The sequence below is a fragment of the Oncorhynchus clarkii genome, unplaced genomic scaffold, assembly GCF_045791955.1.
Source record: "Oncorhynchus clarkii lewisi isolate Uvic-CL-2024 unplaced genomic scaffold, UVic_Ocla_1.0 unplaced_contig_7595_pilon_pilon, whole genome shotgun sequence".
Lineage (NCBI taxonomy): Eukaryota > Metazoa > Chordata > Actinopteri > Salmoniformes > Salmonidae > Oncorhynchus > Oncorhynchus clarkii.
In genome coordinates, this window is record NW_027261125.1 from 28609 (window position 1) to 48919 (window position 20311).

A 20311-nucleotide genomic window follows, 5' to 3' on the forward strand; every position below is an offset into this window, starting at 1 on the left:
TGACACTGGACAGCTGGTCTCAGGTAACCTCCAACCCCCCTCTCATCCCTGACACTGGACAGCTGGTCTCAGGTAATCTCCAACCCCATCCTCACCCCTGACACTGGACAGTGGTCTCAGGTAACCTCCAACCCCATCCTCACCCCTGACACTGGACAGGGGTCTCAGGTAACCTCCAACCCCATCCTCACCCCTGACACTGGACAGGAGTCTCAGGTAACCTCCAACCCCACCCTCACACTGGACAGCTGGTCTCAGGTAACCTCCAACCCCATCCTCATCCCTGACACTGGACAGTGGTCTCAGGTAACCTCCAACCCCACCCTCACACTGGACAGCTGGTCTCAGGTAACCTCCAACCCCATCCTCATCCCTGACACTGGACAGTGGTCTCAGGTAACCTCCAACCCCACCCTCACACTGGGCAGCTGGTCTCAGGTAACCTCCAACCCCCCTCTCATCCCTGACACTGGACAGTGGTCTCAGGTAACCTCCAACCCCACCCTCATCCCTGACACTGGACAGCTGGTCTCAGGTAACCTCCAATCCCACTCTCACCCCTGACACTGGACAGCTGGTCTCAGGTAACCTCCAACCCCACCCTCATCCCTGACACTGGACAGCTGGTCTCAGGTAACCCCACCCTCATCCCTGACACTGGACAGCTGGTCTCAGGTAACCTCCAACCCCACCCTCATCCCTGACACTGGACAGCTGATCTCAGGTAACCTCCAACCCCACTCTCACCCCTGACACTGGACAGCTGGTCTCAGGTAACCTCCAACCCCACTCTCACCCCTGACACTGGACAGCTGGTCTCAGGTAACCTCCAACCCCACTCTCACCCCTGACACCGGACAGCTGATCTCAGGTAACCTCCAACCCCACTCTCACCCCTGACACCGGACAGCTGGTCTCAGGTAACCTCCAACCCCACTCTCACCCCTGACACCGGACAGCTGATCTCAGGTAACCTCCAACCCCACTCTCACCCCTGACACTGGACAGCTGGTCTCAGGTAACCTCCAACCCCCCTCTCATCCCTGACACTGGACAGCTGGTCTCAGGTAACCTCCAACCCCCCTCTCATCCCTGACACTGGACAGCTGGTCTCAGGTAATCTCCAACCCCATCCTCACCCCTGACACTGGACAGTGGTCTCAGGTAACCTCCAACCCCATCCTCACCCCTGACACTGGACAGGGGTCTCAGGTAACCTCCAACCCCACCCTCACACTGGACAGCTGGTCTCAGGTAACCTCCAACCCCATCCTCATCCCTGACACTGGACAGTGGTCTCAGGTAACCTCCAACCCCACCCTCACACTGGACAGCTGGTCTCAGGTAACCTCCAACCCCCCTCTCATCCCTGACACTGGACAGTGGTCTCAGCTATCCTCCAACCCCACCCTCATCCCTGACACTGGACAGCTGGTCTCAGGTAACCTCCAACCCCACCCTCATCCCTGACACTGGACAGCTGGTCTCCGGTAACCTTCAACCCCACCTTCACACTGGACAGCTGGTCTCAGGTAACCTCCAATCCCACCCTCACACTGGACAGCTGGTCTCAGGTAACCTCCAACCCCACCTTCACACTGGACAGCTGGTCTCAGGTAATCTCCAACCCCACCCTCACACTGGACAGCTGGTCTCAGGTAACCTCCAACCCCACCCTCACACTGGACAGCTGGTCTCAGGTAACCTCCAATCCCACCCTCACACTGGACAGCTGGTCTCAGGTAAAGCTGCATTTTTCACCTGCGCTGGAATGAGTTTTTCACCACACAGACAGCACGTCTGTTTTTTTATAGGCTATCACTCTCCAATCCACACTGTCTAATCTATCTTGCCCCAGATCTTATATTAATTGAGCTCCCCCTGCATTGGCAGGTTCCTTCAATATATATATTAGTCCTAGGGTGTCTGCTACCTAATGTTCTAATATGACATGAAGTCCAGCAGCTCCATGTATGCTGGTGAAGCACAGGGAAACATGGTATCTACTAGGAAGTGAAGAGAGCCACAAAAGGAAATAACCTCCTTGAATGTACAGCATCTCTGCTGTGTCAGCCAGGAATGTAGGCCTAGATGTTCTAGTCCATCCAACCGGTCTATTGCAGTCGACTGGTCGATCTCCAAGGCTTTCCAAGTAGATCGCCAAACATTTCTGTATAAAGCCCAACAATAAAGCCTTGCATTCCTATTTTTGTATTACTTTTACAATGTTTGTTTTAGGTGCACTTGATTCAGCTGTCCTGCACACCGGGTAGTTGAAGTGTTCCCATTTTGTCCCATTTCATGTGTCTGAAGGTACAAACTCCACCTACCTGGCAGGTCCGGATAGCAAATCAAGTGCATCTATAGGCCTACCGCTGGCCAATCAGATATCTCAGATCACTGTGTCACAGCTTCCACGAGCCCACAGTGAAGTTGATCGTCGACTACTGTGAGATTTCAAAACTACTGCGAGAAACAAACTCATGACTAGAGAGACTGTCAACAAATACAGTGAAGAGATGCTGTTTTTATGAGAGTTCATGTTTAAGATTTTATTCAGCACCGTCAACACTTTTATAAAGCCATAAAACACCCTCTACCTATCCACTCGGTTGTGTCTTTCTAAAATCGAGGAGTATTTCACATTCTCTGGTCATACGAGTAACAACGTTGTTTCCATGGGGAGAACCATATTTTTTTGTACGGGTCCTTTGCCCTACTCGTGTTACACTGATCATAGAGGACTGGTGGTTTACTATCTTTGATATTATCCAGTCTGTCACTGTATTCTCTCTCCATATCGTAGTGTGGAGCAGTGTTTCACCTTGCATCCTGAGAGGCGGTTTAGCACCTTGGACCAGAAGTGGCACCTGGCTGGGGTGAGCCTGACCTAGGCCCAGCCCTGGATAAGAAACTCTTACCTAGCATTATGTCTTTCCTCAGTAGGAAATGGCTAATGACATGTGGCATAACATTCTGGTTTGTAGTGTGGGGACGAGACTGTTAACAGTCCCCTCCGGGTGAGGTTTGCAGCTCGGGGTGAGGGCTGCTGCGAAGAGTTAGTCTACTATATGAAGATACTATTTTCTCTAGACATCCTGTAATTCACTATTATAGATATAGTATGCTGTATTTGTAATTTTATGACCCCCCCCCCCCCCCACACCTCTCTGGCCTTTGAAGATTCAGCCTCGCCACAGGCTGTCACAGTCTACAAGCCAGAGACACTCCCACCAGAGAATTCCACCTTCCTGGAACGCAACTTTGTCTGCAGGTTAAGATGTCTCCTGGACAACTCCACTGGCTTCCTAGTAAGTTTGTGGAGGAAATCTCTGCCATTTCTGGAAATGTAGGGAATTTTAGGGAAGGATTTTTCAACCCTAATCATTTAATTAAAATAATTATTTTAAAAGATTACTTGTGAACAGTGTACTACAGCGCAATGGAAATCAACTCTCATCTCCCGCTGATACTCTTGAGATTGTAATTGCATTATGACAGCCACTGAAGTCACTTTCTTTGAGGATGAGTGGTGTGTCAGGAAGGGGTTAAATATGTTTTGTCCTGAAGTGGGGGAATCAGTGTGAGGCTTCTCCAATTTCCCTTTGAGTTCAGGAAAGGGTGGGGCCAAAGACTGCTTATCCAGACCAGGAAGTTTTCCTACAGATAGCGTTTGCAGTCAAGCTTTGAGAACACAAAAATATTCTCTACTTTTTTGGATTGTTTTTGCATTTCTCTACAGTTTTGTGAATGTCAAGTTATAATCACTGAATAATTAGATTTAGCTGGAATTGGAAATTGTTTTCTTATTACATAAACTCAGTATTGTAGCTTAAATCCAGCACCACCCCAACATCAATATATGTGAAAACAGCGTGTTTCTATGTTCTGTAGTAAAAAAGTGAGGAAGATGATGTGTTTCCAATGACAACCAATTCATAGACAATTAGGAGGCAATTAGTAGGTAATGCCTCCTCATAATTGGTTAAAATCACATGATGTGCACCGATGATGTCATTGGAAACACTTATCTTCCTCCATATTTTTTTACTACAGTACATAGAAAGATGCCATTTTCACATATGTTGATGATGAATAGGAAGTTGAACATTTGTGAAATTTCCCTTTTAAGGTGCTACCAGTTGCATGGAGAAAAGTGTACTCAATAAAAAGAGCTCCAGCTCATTGATAATCTTGACGCTCCTTCCAACAGTTTAATGGGATCTTATTTAACCAATGTTCCTGTCTGAATCGACCGTCATCAGGATGGAATAGGGGGCCATTTGGGACACAGCCCTGACTTTGTTTAATGGCTATTCTGCGTTCTCCAGGCCCTGAACATCCAGGGGCGTCTAAAGTTCCTCCATGGCCAGAGCGAGAGGACAAAGGAGGGCAAGGCCATCCCGCCTCAGCTGGCTCTGTTCGCCCTGGCCTCTCCCTTGCAGCCCCCCACCATCCTGGAGATCCGCACCAAGAACTTCATCTTCAAGACCAAGCACAAGCTGGACTTCACCCCCATTGCCTGCGACGCCAAGTGAGTGACGATAACAGTAGTGGGCCTGTCTAGTGGGCCTGTCTAGGTGGGCCTGTCTAGGTGGGCCTGTCTAGTGGGCCTGTCTAGTGGGGCTTACTGCTGCTAAGCACCAACAATACACAGGGAACATGACCACTTCACTACAATATTTTACATTGAATTCAAAGCTTGCCGTCTGAATGGTAAATCATTTTATTGTTCACCTGCCCGGGTACTGGAGTTGTGAACGAGCTATTGAGCTAAATCTAGTACAATGCATCACGTGTCTTGTGAGATGTATGTTTTAATTGTATGTGGTCCCTGTCAAATAAACCTAATAATTCAAATCATTTATACATTTTAAGAGGAACCATCAGCGCAATCTCATCATATTTGAGATTATAAACTGGGTGGTTCGAGCCCTGAATGTTGATTGGTTGAAAGCCGTGGTATATCAGTATACCGTATACCACGGGTGTGACAAAACATATATTTTTAATGCTCTAATTACATTGGTAACCACTTTATAATAGCAATAAGGCACATTGGGGTTTTGTGGTATATGGCCAATATACCATGGCTACGGGTTGTATCCAGGCACTCCGCTTTGCGTCGTGCTTAAGAACAGCCCTTAGACGTGGTATATTGACCACATACCACACCCTCTTGTGCCTTAATGATTAATTATGCTTTTAGATCACAAGTGTGATCTATTCAGAAGTAGGGAGGAGACATGTTTTGATCATGTTTTCATTGTGCTTCCTGTGTTTTTCCTGTCCTCCTGTACAGAGGGAAGATGGTGCTGGGTTACACTGAGGCTGAGCTGTGCAACCATGGCTCAGGATACCAGTTCATCCATGCTGCTGACATGCTGCACTGTGCTGAGAACCACATGAGGAGTAAGACTGCTCTCCTGCTGCACACAGTCCTATCATGTAGTGTAGTTCATGGAGACTGACAGACCGAGATCAAAAACGTGCGGGTCACATTTCAAACGCACAGTGTTCTACACGTTGAGTTGCACATTTTACATGTTGAGTAGTTCATTCTACATGTTGAGTTGCACATTCTACATGTTGAGTTGCACATTCTACATGTTGAGTTGCACATTCTACATGTTGAGTTGCACATTCTACATGTTGAGTTGCACATTCTACATGTTGAGTTGCACATTCTACATGTTGAGTTGCACATTCTACATGTTGAGTTGCACATTCTACATGTTGAGTAGTTCATTCTACATGTTGAGTTGCACATTCTACATGTTGAGTTGCACATTCTACATGTTTAGTTGCACATTCTACATGTTTAGTTGCACATTCTACATGTTTAGTTGCACATTCTACATGTTGAGTTGCACATTCTACATGTTGAGTTGCACATTCTACATGTTGAGTTGCACATTCTACATGTTGAGTTGCACATTCTACATGTTGAGTTGCACATTCTACAGCCAGTGTCCCTGAGGGGACTTTCTGAACAGATTCATTCCTGCAACTTCTAAAAAATGAATGGTGTCTTAAGATATGATAAAACAAGACAAGACCACACTTTATTAATCCCTGAAGGCAATTTTGATTGAAATTTGATTTAGACTTTTAGTGACACGCAGAGGTGTGAACATTTAAACATTCAAACTTGGGATCCTTAATGTTATGAAAAATATATTTTTTTTTGCTAAAATCAGTGCAGTTAAAATGTTATTTTCAGTTTTATAGCCTAACTAAACAGTATGCTTATAAATGCCTGTGGAAAGTTGGGTCATTTTAAATAAAACCTTAGGCTACTTTGGTGAATTTGCGAAACATGCAAGACAAGACATCATTTTTGCCTGCCCCCTACCCTTCTAGCTGGCTCACCAGCTCTTCATTAATGATGCGAGTGTGTGTTCAGTCTTCGGTCTGTTGTGTGTAATATATCCTAGCCTATTCATTGGTGATAGGTACGGCTGGGTGATATGGCCAAAATATCATATCAGGCAAAATTATATTGACAATAATTTATGTTTTTGAATAATAAATGTTCACAATTTTCTTTGAGAAGTGTAACCCTAGGGTGGCAACACAAGTGATTTCAATGGGTCTCCATTCTGATTGCTGTATACTGTTCAATTCAACTTCAACCAAAAAAATGATTGAACTGTTGGAATCATGAAAATAGAAGGATTATTCTAATTCTATAGTTGGAATATAATAGTGGGCCATTTGAATTCAGTGTTTGACATGACTACGAATGAAAATGCCAGGGAAGAGTTATTGTGACAGGGTAGGAACTGTTGATAAGTGTTTCCTAGGAGACCCTATAATCTTTGGCTACATTGAAAGTTCTCTCTTAGCTACTTCATGTAGCTAACATATTCTTGCTTCGCGTATTCCTCTGATTTAGACAGCATGTTGATTTAGGTCTACACCATCACTGGTATTATCAGGCTGTATAGCTAACTACGTTTGCTCTGACTCAGTACATTTATTAGCTAGCTAGCTAGCGATTAGCATTAGCGGCTAACAGGATTTAGGCCCAACTTGCTAAGAAAAGACAACTAGCTGTTTTCAGATGTAAGAAACACAAATCAATAGTGTAATTGTAGAACGCTAGTAAAATTATATTAAGAAGCAAGGTGAAAACAGCATCATTTTCATCAACATTGTTGCATGTGCTGCATTGCCCATGAAATGCATGGTGCAGGCCTAGGTCTGTCTGGAAAGCAGCATGGAAAGAGTGGATAGAGATGACTCAAGTAGCGAAGTAAACTATAAAAATGGACGTTACACAAGGTGTACCACATTTAACAAACCAAACATTCAAATACCGTTATAGAAGGTAAAGTAAAAACCCAAACCGGTCCCTGCATCAATGCCCGTGTATCGTCAAATACGGTATAGCGCCCAGCCCTAGTGATAGGCCCTGCTTTGCTGAAGTTACGAAACATTGCAAGCCAAGAAATGGCAAGATACAAGCATTCCATTAACGTAAACTCACCCCATTCTGTACAAATGTGCGCAACCGCAACATTCAAACGAGGCTACAAAGAAAACTAATGGGACTGTAGTGACTGTGTTGACGTCAAAATCAGGGATGTGAACTAAGTTTCTATTCAAGCGTTGATCGACATGGTAATGGCTCTATACTATTGGAGAAAAGTTGAAAAAACAGACCCTCCGTTACATCTAGACGTGTCATGTCATAACGTACAGCACTCTTAAAGCTACTATTTCGGTCTTATAGTCTCTCTCCACCAGGTGTAGCACTTCTATCATCCTTTAAAAACAAGAAATGGACAGTGACGGAGGTACCTAGTCATTTTTTGAGTCTTCACTGCAAGCGATCACATCTCTCAAAAAACTGTTTACTTCTGAACATCACTTTAGCACTGCCCTAAAAACTTGATTCAAATTCGACACAAACCTTCAAATATGTATGTAATGACACATTATATAAACTCTTTATAGTGTTTTTTTTTTATTTTTATTTTTTTACATTTTAGAGGCGATAAGGTGATAAGTTGATGAAGTGAAAAAAAGCAATTTTCCCACACGACATCTCTCCTTCTCACTATCACGCATTAGTTTAGCTTCCCCACCCTCTATTTTTTAAAAGACCCAACGGGGCTCATTGCCTGCTTGAATTATGCAGAAACGGGCAATGTTTAGGTCATGTAATTGATTCTGTTGGAAAGGGAGAAATTGTGCTTTACAATGGTATTGACATTACAGTTGATCTGGAAGTATTACGTTTTTGGGGCGCTAAAATAAGGGCAATTGTACGGACCAAGGCGATGTACGAGTTTACGTTACGAGATACAGCTTTTGATTACAGATAGATAGGCCTAGTGCGTGTTTCTGACTGTTTGGATGGTGGCCGACCTGCCTATAATGTGCGCCTCCTCTCTCCCTGCCCTCGCTAGCTCTCTATGAAAGATGCCAGTGTTTGTGTTCTCAGAAGTTTGGCAACTAATAATTCTCCTCCGTTCCAAAAATACTGAATCTTAGGGGTCGATTCTTAGTGCAATCTAATCTTAACACTCAGAAACAGGAGTCGGCAGCGGGAGTCGTTGTGCAAGGAGTCGAGGAATCTATTATTTTGTAGTCGACTCTCCACCACTACGTCATTGTCGTTAACTTTTGAAAAATGGCTGAGAAAGGCAAGCGACAGCAGCGAAGTCCAGTTAAATGAGAAGTAAATGGCAACTTTGGAATTGAGGTACAGGAATTGTAGTACCGGTGCAATGCTTCAGCATCTGAAAGGGATGCACCGTGAGACCCAAACCGTTGCTGGCAGCTGCATTGTCAATTCACATGAAACGTTATGAATTTTCTGTATCTTTGTTACAGAAACAGCAAGGAGAAAATTCTGTTTTTTTTCACTGTATGCCACATCCCTAGTGACTTTTGGTGATGTTTTTAGTTTATTAGTTAAACTGCATGAATGTGTCCTATACACATTTCTGCTGTGTAACTTGGTCAATGTGTGTGTTTCCATGCCCAGTGATAAAGACCGGAGAGAGTGGGATGACAGTATTCAGGCTGCTGACCAAGCTGACAGGCTGGGTGTGGGTGCAGGGTAACGCCAGACTGGTCTACAAGAACGGACGGCCTCAGTGTATCATCACATCCCAAAGAGTCCTCACGTACGTCTCGGCACGCACACACACAACCTCATTGTTTAATGTAATTCCATTGGGGCGGCAAGTAGCCTAGTGGTTAAGAGCGTTGGGCCAGTAACCAAAAGGTTGCTGGTTGGAATCCTTAAGTGCAAAGCACTTAACCCTAATTTCTCCTGAAAGTCACTCTGGATAAGAGCGTCTGCTAAATGACTAAAATGTACTTGTTTTTAGTGATGAAGAGGGAGAGGACAACCTAAGGAAGCGGAGCCTCCAGCTGCCTTTCAGTTACACCACTGGGGAGGCTCTTCTCTACAACACCAGCTTCCCCAAGACTCTGCTAACAGGGGACTCCTTAGCAGGCGACACCACCAGCCCTGCAGGAAATATCACCAACAACAACCAGGATGGAACCCTGGACCCTGACTCACTGCTGGGCTCTCTGCTGAAACAGGACAAGTCCATCTACTGCTGCTCCCCTCACACTCAGAATGAGCTCCAACTCCCTCTCCAACTCCAGGAGGAGGTGGCAGGGGTTCCACAGGAGGAGGTGGCAGGGGTTCCACAGGGGGATTGTGGGGGCATCTTCTCCAGCAGCTGGCAGGAGGGCAGCATCCTCTCTCTGTCGGAGAGTGTCCTCTTCAAGCAGGAGCCGTTGGGGGTTGGTGGTGGCGGGGGGATCGACGGCTTCTCATCGGAGGACAGGTAACTGATCACTTAATATTTATCTTATGTGTATCTGTGTGGTTGCTACTGTTTTTAATAATGTAACCTTGACTGCACTACACATTTCCCAATTGTGACTATGAAGATATTGATTTGATTGACAGAGACAGGGATTTGTGGAGCTTCATGATGAACCTGGGCATCAGTAGGGAGGATCTGGAGCTGTTCCAGCAGGATGAGATGTTCCTTGATGTGGATCTGGACACTGGCCGAGACGACCTCCTTCCTGACCTGACAGACGAGATTCTCTCCTACGTACAGGAGTCTCTGAGGAAGAGGTCGGACTGGGGTCAGACTGTATTCTCTTGCAGGGGGGCTAAGTTAGGGGAACAGGACTATAGCTGCCCTACCACGCTGTTACACCAACCATCTATGGAACAATCACAAACCCCACATCTACATTCTACTACAGTTCAGTTACACCAACCATCAACCTCACGACCACATTCTTCTACAGTGCCTCAGTGTCAGTCACAGATACAGCCACCACAGCTGCCTGTAGTCCATCCCCTATCAGTTCACCACTATCGGCCTCCTCCCCACTACCCACAGCAGCCAATACCGCAGCAGTGTTTACACACACAGCCCCACCCACAGGCAACACAGCAGCAGCAACAGAGCCATCTAAATGGACAGGTATTGCCAAACCAACAGCAGCAGCAGCTGTGTAACAGACTGAAGCACATGCAGGTGACTGGGACGGGTTCAATAACACAAAGACAGAAAGACATCACCAAGCAGCAGCAGATTCCTCCATTGTTCAATGTGGAGCAGCCAGGGGGGCTCCAGACTCACCACGGCCACCCCCAGCATGGGCACCTCTGCCTGGGGGAAGCTTCCCTGGGCCTCCCCTACAGGAACCAGCTGAACACTTTGTCTGTTAGCCGCTCTTCAGTGCTCTCCTCCTATGTACCCACCACGGGCCTCCAGAGCCAGGGGGTGGACGGAGACCTCATGCCCCAGAATTTTGAGGAGTTGCTTGGCAGCCTGGAGTCCAGTGGTCCCCGAGGGACAGAGGATGGTAGGGGAGCGCTCCAGTGGAGTGTGGTGGAGGCCCTGGGTGTGTTCCAGCAGCAGAGGCACCTCCCTGACGGCCTGGCTCAGTCTCAGGCCACCAGCCAGGGCTGCGCTCAGCATGCCTATCCCCTGGCTATGGGGCTCAGCCAGGTCAATAGAGCAGAGTGGCCATTCACCACACAGGTAAGAAAGGTGACACTAACCTGGGTAGTGTTCATTAGGCGTCAAACAGGTAAAGGGGGTCCTACCTGAACTTGTCTAATAAAAATGCTAATAAATACAAAATTGTGCCCCAAGGAACAAGATCAAATGTATTTATAAAGTCCTTTTTTACATCAGCAGATGTCACAAAGTGCTTATTCAGAAACTCAGCCTTAAACCACAGACAGCAAGCAATGCAGATGTAGCAGCACCGGGACTAGGGCCCTGAACTAATTATGTAAAATGTTAGACCTATGCGCTTTACTTCCTCTAGCTATATGCTCATCATATGAACGTTGAATACCAATGCCACATACTTACTCACGCATCAGATTTACCAAGGGAATGAGACTTTAGAAACAGAAGGTCATTATCATTTGATCATTGAAAGCCAGTGGGTATTTACACATCAAGGCAATTTAGACCAGAAAAGGGAGGCTTAGCTAAGTCGGCCATTTTCCTCTGTTCCAGTTCCAGAACGGGAGCCTGAAGGAGGCTGGTCCGGCCCCTGGCCCTGTACCCAACCCTGGGTCCTCCAGGGAGGCTGACCATGGACATGCAGCAGCGGGGCAGCCAATTCACCAGCCTCCTCCTCCCTCTGCTGAGAGCAGGCCCTACCCTGACCTCCCTCTGAGTGGATTTATGTGAGACTGAAGGCCCTCCTCCCTGGAGGCTCCAGAGCCAGACATTCCAAGGCCAGCCAGCTGCCCCCGGTCCCCCGGAGGGAGCAGAGCCCTGACTGACGACAGCACCACACAACAGAAGCTAGAGGGATAAGGATCCTCCTGTCTGGCACCCAGCTGCACATGGCTCCCCTGCGACCACTAAGACTGTTTCCGAAATGGGCCCTTGTCAAAAGTAGTGCACTATATAGGGGATAGGGTACAATTTGGGCTGCTGTCTAAAACAGGAACCAGGGCATGTCTGGGAGTATGGAGGACTTGGACTGGAGGGGTCCCGTGTGGATCATTTTGTTAGAGCTTGGCACTTGCAACGCCGGGGTTGTGGGTTCGATTCCCATGGGGGACCAGTATGAAAATGTATGCACTCACAACTATAAGTCACTCTGGATCAGAGCATTTGCTAAAATAATCAAATGTAAAAGTGAGATTTACATCCAGAGAGACTGTCTGAACGTCAGACAGCAGGCAGAGGGACAGTCCGAGACAGAGAGATTGTGACAGACAGACGGAGGGAGACCAGAGGAAGTGGATAATCAATCAAATTTATTTATAAAGCCCTTCTTACATCAGCTGATGTCACAAAGTGCTGTACAGAAACCCAGCCTAAAACCCCAAACAGCAAGCAATGCAGGTGTAGAAGCACGGTGGCTAGGAAAAACTCCCTAGAAAGGCCAGAACCTAGGAAGAAACCTAGAGAGGAACCAGGCTATGAGGGGTGGCCAGTCCTCTTCTGGCTGTGCCGGGTGGAGATTATAACAGAACATGGGCAAGATGTTCAAATGTTCATAGATGACCAGCAGGGTCAGATAATAATGATCACAGTGGTTGTAGAGGGTGAAACAGGTCAGCACCTCAGGAGTAAATGTCAGTTGGCTTTTCATAGCCGATCATTTCAGAGTATCTCTACCGCTCCTGCTGACTCTAGAGAGTTGAAAACAGCAGGTCTGGGACAGGTAGTACGTCCGGTGAACAGGTCAGGGTTCCATATCCGCAGGCAGAACAGTTGAAACTGGAGCAGCAGCACGACCAGGTGGACTGGGGACAGCAAGGAGTCATCGGGCCAGGTAGTGCATAGAAATGTAATGGACTAATGACATGTTTGAATGTGGACTTGCTTTAAAAAGAAAACTCTTGTCAGCCATTTTGTTTGTCCAGAAAAACATCCTGTTGGTTGCAGTCATGGTTTACTGGTCAGTGTGTCAGCATGCCAGGTCATGAACCTGATGTAATACTGAACAAGCAGTTCTTCCATTGGTCAATGAGTAAGATGAGATGATGCAGAACTCAAATGTTACCAATCCGAAGAGCCCATATTCATAAAGTATCACTGAGTAGGACTGCTGAACTAGGATCAGTGTTTTCTTTTAGATCATAATGAATATGATTATATGGAGAAGGGTTGTGGATCTGATCCTAGATCAGCACTCCTACCTTGAGACACTTTATGAATACGGAGCCTTGCTTTTAAGTATATATAAGCCATTGATTGCTTAGAAATAATCACTTGCATTTAAAAGTGCAGTTGAATGAAACAAACCATAAGCTATTTGAGCTATCCATGAGATGGAGTATCTGTCTACGCTGTGCTTCATATTTTTGTACAGAATGCATTGACAATCCTACTAAATCATGATGTAATATTATGGGCAATTTGATCGCTTTATGGATCCTGTCTATCTGTTCTTCAGCCCACTCACTTGCATTGCAAGACAGGCAAAGTAATAATGATTTATAGATGAGTTAGTAGTCCAAGACCCAATGACATTTTCTACATCTCAAATAGCACTCTATGCCCTATGTCGTGCACTACTTTTGACCAGGACCCATAGGGCTCTTGTCAAAGTAGTGAGCTATATTGTGAATAGGGTGCCATCTGGGTCTTTGCCATCGAGTTCAAGTGGCAGATCAATGTGTTTGATCTACATATCTAACTTGAAGAAAATGTATGCACTTATTTATGGCAAAATAACCTATTCTTAGTGAAAGTAGAAGACTGTTGTATGTAGCACTATAAATAATGTACCTTGTTTAACTGAGCCAATCATGTTCATGTTGCTATGCAGAATAGTGCAGTGGAACATTAGACCCCTTGTTGTTTGGAGGTCTGTCACTTCATTGACATAAGTCAGTGAAAGTCAGGGTTTATTTAATTTATTTTGTCAAAAGACAAATCAAACTTTGAATATGTTCAAATTCAATCAACGAAAATGTTCAGTTTTGCATTTGTTTGTATTTTGTATGAAATTGTGTACAATTTGTGTAATGAGCAATCATGACACTGCAGGAAGAGAACGTTTACCGTTATTCTGTTCTTTCACACGCTGATGTTGATCAAGTACTGTTGAAGGGTTTTATTTACACTAGCCCTTGACCAAGTACTGTTGAAGGGTTTTATTTATACTGCTGTACAGAGTAGGTTTTCTGTCATAAATAAGTTGGTTAAACGATGTCACAGGTAGGCTTGTAAAGCTACCGGTAATTTACCAAAGTTACTGGAATCTTCTATAATTTTGGTAATTAGCATAGACTGCAATAAACTCCGTTAAGTTCAGTCATTTATACTTTTTTTATTATACTTTTTTTTGTTGTACTTTGGATCCCTTTTTCTCCACAATTTTTGTGAGATCCAATTTGTAGTTAGTCTTGTCCCATCGCTGCAACTCCCATACGGACTCAGGAGAGGCGATGGTCGAGAGCCCTCCGAAACACGACCCTGCCAAGCCACACTTCTTCTTGACACACTGCTCACTTAACCCGGGGGCCAGACGCACCAATGTTTCTGGAGGAAAATCTGGTGACCGTGTCAGCGTGCATGCGCCCGGCCCGCCACAGGAGTCGTTAGAGCGCGATGTGACGAGGACATCCCGGGACAATGCTTGGCCAATTGTGCGTTGCCTCATGGGTCTCCTGGTCATGGCCGTCTGCGACACAGATGGGGATCAAACCCAGATCTGTAGTGACGCGTATTTAGAGAAATTAGCCTAACTAAGGAAAAAAGCATCTAATCAACAATGGCATTATTATCATTTGACTCTCCAACTCTTTCAACTATTGACTTTTATCACAGCTGCCACTAGTTTTATGGCAAAACGTTGATAACAAATACATATTGACATAGTAGCAAAATATATAAAGGATATTTTATGCTGAAACCCTCATATTTAACACTGATGGTATTTGCTAAGTTTGGTTGATATTTAGGAAAATGTTTTACAGTGTTGTCATCTTTAATTATTTCATATTTTACATGTGATAAGGCCACACAGTGGGCCAGAGATGATTAGACACCTGTAATAATCTGAAGAACCAAACATGGCCACTAGATGTGCTAAATGACAAAAAATTCTTGAAAGTTACAAAACTTTTTAGAGTGCCGCTAGGTAAAACCCCAACACCCTGGACAGACAGGAACACAGTAGAGCTGATGCAGCTTTATAACACCCTGAAGAAGGATGAAATGCACCATTCAATAATAAACATCTTCAATTCAACTTCCACTGTCCTAGAGTGACTCACATCTAGCTTGCTTCAAATCCTCAATGAACCTTAATTAGACTGCAAGCCAATGCGCTTCTTTCTTTGCACTGTAGCTTTGACAGTCAGAGCAGTACCCATGGACTGCTGCACTGCAGAGCATGTTGAGTCCTATCCTCCTTCAAGCCCATTCATCCTCAGCTTTATAAATATTCTCTACAACTCTGGTCAAAAGTAGTGCACGATTAAGGGAATTGGGTGCCGTTCGGTATTAGACTGTGAGGGATGAGGCCAGCAACATGACATGTAGTCAGTATCAGACTTAGGGATGAGGCCAGCAACATGACATGTAGTCAGTATCAGACTGAGAGATGAGGCCAGCAACATGACATGTAGTCAGTATCAGACTGAGGGATGAGGCCAGCAACATGACATGTAGTCAGTATCAGACTGAGGGATGAGGCCAGCAACATGACATGTAGTCAGTATCAGACTGAGGGATGAGGCCAGAAACATGACATGTAGTCAGTATTAGACTGAGAGATGAGGCCAGACAGAAGTCAGTCTGAAGGAGGAGGATTGATTCTGACAGAGGTCTAAAGTCATGGTATGCATTCCAAATGGCACCCTATGGGCCCTAGTCAAAAGTAGTGCACAAAAAAGGGAATAGTGTGCCATTTGGAAACCAGTCCATAATGATGGAAAAGTGTGTCTTAACCCTTATAACACAGCTACAATATCACCGTCGTTCACCACTATGATGGTAACTAACCTATATAGATCACCACTATGATGGTAACTAACCTATATAGATCACCACTATGATGGTAACTAACCTATATAGATCACCACTATGATGGTAACTAACCTATATAGATCACCACTATGATGGTAACTAACCTATATAGATCACCACTACTGTGCTCCTCACGGAATGTTTACATCTTGGCTCCTGGAATCTCATGATAATACTTAACATAAGTCAACCAGGGATGTCCCAGTTCTGAGGGTGTTTTTACACTAATACAATATGTGAAGTAGGTAGGCAGAAAGGATAGCCGTTCCATAACTTTCTATCGACTGGTAGTAACAACCTGTTAACCCCATTGGTTATGTGTTATGTCATGTTGAAACACACATGAGGCCTGTTGTCTATGGGAGAATAAAATGTGACATATTTTATTTGTGGCTAAACTGACATGTCTAATTCGGTTGACTGTTGAGGAATGTGAATCGTCTAGTTTGGTGGCATTCGGTTCTCACAGCTTTTTTCTGTGAAAATCTGTAGATACAGAAAAGTATTGGTTTTTGTAGACCAACATTGTATATATTTTATTTTAGACTAGCTGAGTGTATTTTTCTCATTTTAGACAGATATAATAGGTCTTAGTATTGTCTTGTAATTTCCTGGGTTGATCTCTCTGAAATGTGGTATAACACCGCCCCCTGCTGTCTACTCTCCCTGAAACCACGACAGCACCAGAGCCATGAGAGAATGTGCAATATTTAGGTCTAAATTACACATCAGGTTGACAGAGTGAGGCATCTCTTTCCAGACAGGGGAACAACTGCAGATTTCTTTCCCCAAAAAATATTCTAAAATGCCAAGCTATCAATGACAGGGATTTTGGCCATGCTAGGAATGTGACATGTTCATTGGAATCATTGGAGTCAGGATGGATTTGGTTTGTGGGAACTGGTCTATTGTGCTCCACACACTGCCTGTCTTGTGTCCAAGCCTCTGGCGCTGTGCCACACTGGTGCCCCGCTAGTCCTGTCTGGCTCTAAGCCACAATGGCATTCCATTCCTTGCCAGTTCTGTCTGGCTCTAAGCCACGCTGGCATTCCATTCCCGGCCAGTCCTGTCGGAGCTATTTCCACTGTCCATCCAGAGGAGATTATTGTCCTGCATCATCAGCTGCTGTGGCTAACATTCCATGTTAGGAGACTTTCACACTCCTCTATGCTCATGATGATCTGTTAACTTAAATATGACCTTTTCACTCTCTCAAGAGTGCTAATGAATCCTTGACAGAAAAATGATTGATACAAAAATGTCCCATATTCCTTAACATTGAAGCAATATTAGAATAGTTGAAGTAACTCATGATAGCATGAATGGTATTATAATTCAGTTACCACGCTCAACTGTAACTCACAAAGTATCAACCAGCCATTACAAAAAAAGTGGTATTGGAGGGCCCTTTTCCTCTAAAAAAATATCCCAATTTCCCAGGGCAGTGATTGGGGACATTGCCCTGTGTAGGGTGCTGTCTTTTGGATGGGACGTTAAACTGGTGTCCTGACTCTGTGGTCACTAAAGATCCCATGGTACTTATTGTTAGAGTAGGGGTGTTAACCCTGGTGTCCTGGCTAAATTCCCAATCTGGCCCACAATCCATCACGGTCACCTAATCATCTCTGGCTTCCAATTGGCTCATTCATCCCCCTTACCTCTCCCCTGTAACTATTCCTCAGGTCGTTGCTGTAAGTGAGAATGTGTTTTCAGTCAACTGACCTGGTAAAATAAGAGTTAAATAACCGCACAGCAAATTCAGACATATTGTGAACCAAACAGCCATTCTGTTGATGAGACTTTTTTATTTATTTAACCTTTACGACCCTGGGCCAATTGTGCGCCGCCCTTTGGGACTCCAAATCACGACCGATTATGATACATCCTGTATAGTTGTCCCATTGGGTGGCCATTACATCACAGATCAAGTCTAGCCTCTTCCTTCCACAGTTGAGCTATGAGCAGCCAGGTCAGGATGTGGTGTCAACTCTCATCTATCTGGGGAGACTGAAAACTGAACACACTCATTATCACTCTCTGGTGAATGTCCTACTGTTCTAGTAGTAGGCAGAGAGAGAGAATGAGAGAGAGAGAGAGAATGAGAGAGAAAGACAGAGCTCCTTGTGGGTTATGCTCACCAGTTATGCCTGGCAGTCTCACATTTCAAGGAAAGGAGAGAAAGAGAGGGGAGAGAGGAAAGGTGGTGGGTATGGCAGCCATGGTGTGCAGTTCCACCACTGAATTGATGGTTTTGGGTGGGTTGGTCCCTTTTAGCCAGAGGTAATCCTCCAGGATCTGTCCCTAAGCCCCCCTAAGGCCCTAGAAACCCCAGCTGGAATGCACTCTCACGGGGGACAGCTGGATGGGAGGGAGGGGAGAGCGGAGGGATGGGGGTTCCCACAAATTGAATTAAGAGAGGAGCAGAAAGGAGGGTGAGAGGGAGAAGGGGAGTAAACACAGGGAGATGGAGAAAACAGATGCCCTTCGCTCTCACATGCCTCACCCTGATCTTAACCCCCTTTCTCCTGAACAGCAGCCTAACCCCCTCCCCCTTCCACCCCATCCCTGGACTCTGTAATGTGTGTACACTGACCTGTAGCACCTGTGCTCTACCCTCTCTCCCCTGACTACTGAGGAAGCCCAGGCCAGCTTGTATATTCTGCTAATGCAGGGATCTATGGCACTAGGACCTGATGCGTGATGTTGATCTGATGATTGGGCTACTCAGTCCAGGTGTGGTTGTATCCTGTGCTGCAGTGGGCCACAGTGGCGTGTGTGTGTCTGTGTGTGTGTTAGTGATGTGCGGGTTGACTAATAACCTGCAGTTACCGAGGTTATATCCGCATGGTGGGCGGGTTTCGGGTGATCATGAGAGATTGTGTGGATGAAAGGCAGTTTGGTGGGGGGTGAATTGAATAAAGAGAAAACAATACCTTAAGAAATGCATGTATAATTTTTGTGAAATGTGTATCTCTAGGCTACATTGAGGTTTTTCTGTAATTATTTTATCAGTGGCATTAGTGCATACACCTAATCTTTATGGCCCTTTTTGGGAAAGGGGTCGATACACAGAAGGAAAAAGGACAATGTCAGCGTTGAATTCAATAAGAGAAAAGCTGTAAAATGGAGAGTTGAAAGTAAAGACAATGAAGGGCCAGAAACGTCATGTTTAGGAAAGATTTGGTGAAGTGGTGAAAGAGGATGATAGCAGTGCCGGATGTGTTGTGTGTGATGATTGTGAGGTACTATGAATTCAACAGTCACAAGGCAGTGACTTAAATAGGCCTGTGGCACGTCAAGGGAACTGAATCCTACTGTTCAGATGGGTTAAATAGATACTGATATCTGGACACTGACTGTCGGTCTATAACCTCTCACATAGCCTTAATATTAACTCCTGTAGAATCAAGCATTTCTTACAGTTTAATGACAGGACTACACCGAATATAGGCTACATTTTTACTCAGGAACAGGAGTGGAGAAATGTTGATCTTGAGCCAATGTGAATGTGCAGATAGCGCCTCTATGAATGTGCAGATACCGCCTCTACAGACAGTATCTATATTTATCAGCGTCATAAAAGCCGATAGTATTTCAACCACATAAAATGTGCATCCAAGCCGAACTGAAATGTTATCAGAAATATGTTAGGTTGTTTTCACAGCTTTATATTTCCTTACAACCGGTCAAACTTTTCCCTTTATTTTTTGTTATTGGACTTTCTCCCCGGTCCCTAGACGTCTTTTCTCCATGAAAGAAGCAGAGATCACAGAGAAAACTTTACCAATGTCAACTAGATTGAATCATTCATTCTATCAATGCATGACATTGTTCTGGTGAGCAAGGTTAGTCTTCTAGGGCAACGTATAATGACAGAAGAGAGGCTGCATGTATCTAATTACAGACAAGTTGACTAACAAATAGCCTTCCAAAATGTTGAAAATTATAAGCAGAAACATATCTAAATCAAGCAATAAAAATCCTGCAAAAATCGTTCTGCCGTCTCTGACTACAGCGCATTTTCTTTATTAGCGGGTTAGGTCTGGCGCTGGATTTTCACTTCATCACATTATAGTCGGGCGGTCGCTAATAGTTATTAGCAACTGCAGATGGTTGCAGGTGAGAAAACTGCTGACCCGCGCAGTGCTAGTGTGTGTGTGAGTGTGTGTGAGTGTGAGAGATTCTGCATTTAAGCATTGGTCCTCTGTCTCAGGCTGTCAGAATGAGGAATAGCAAACAGCTGGCCAGTGGAGAGGAGAACCTCAGATGAAAGAGTTGTCACCCACCAGGTCACTCAGCTG

General features: G+C 45.0%; 1 protein-coding gene across 2 annotated transcripts in view; it reads left to right on the forward strand.

Annotated features, from left to right (window-relative positions):
- Nucleotides 1–13393, forward strand: part of LOC139404974 (aryl hydrocarbon receptor-like) — a 34842-nt gene extending 21449 nt beyond the window's left edge. The window contains exons 6-12 of one of the 2 annotated variants that reach the window (XM_071147526.1): nucleotides 3184–3311; nucleotides 4332–4534; nucleotides 5303–5412; nucleotides 8999–9140; nucleotides 9348–9818; nucleotides 9944–11039; nucleotides 11529–13393. In XM_071147526.1, the coding sequence (XP_071003627.1) occupies nucleotides 3184–3311; nucleotides 4332–4534; nucleotides 5303–5412; nucleotides 8999–9140; nucleotides 9348–9818; nucleotides 9944–11039; nucleotides 11529–11705 (2327 nt within the window). In that variant the 3' untranslated portion in view covers nucleotides 11706–13393. The other variant, XM_071147527.1, reaches the window with a different exon arrangement.
- Nucleotides 13394–20311: the final 6918 nt, after the last annotated feature.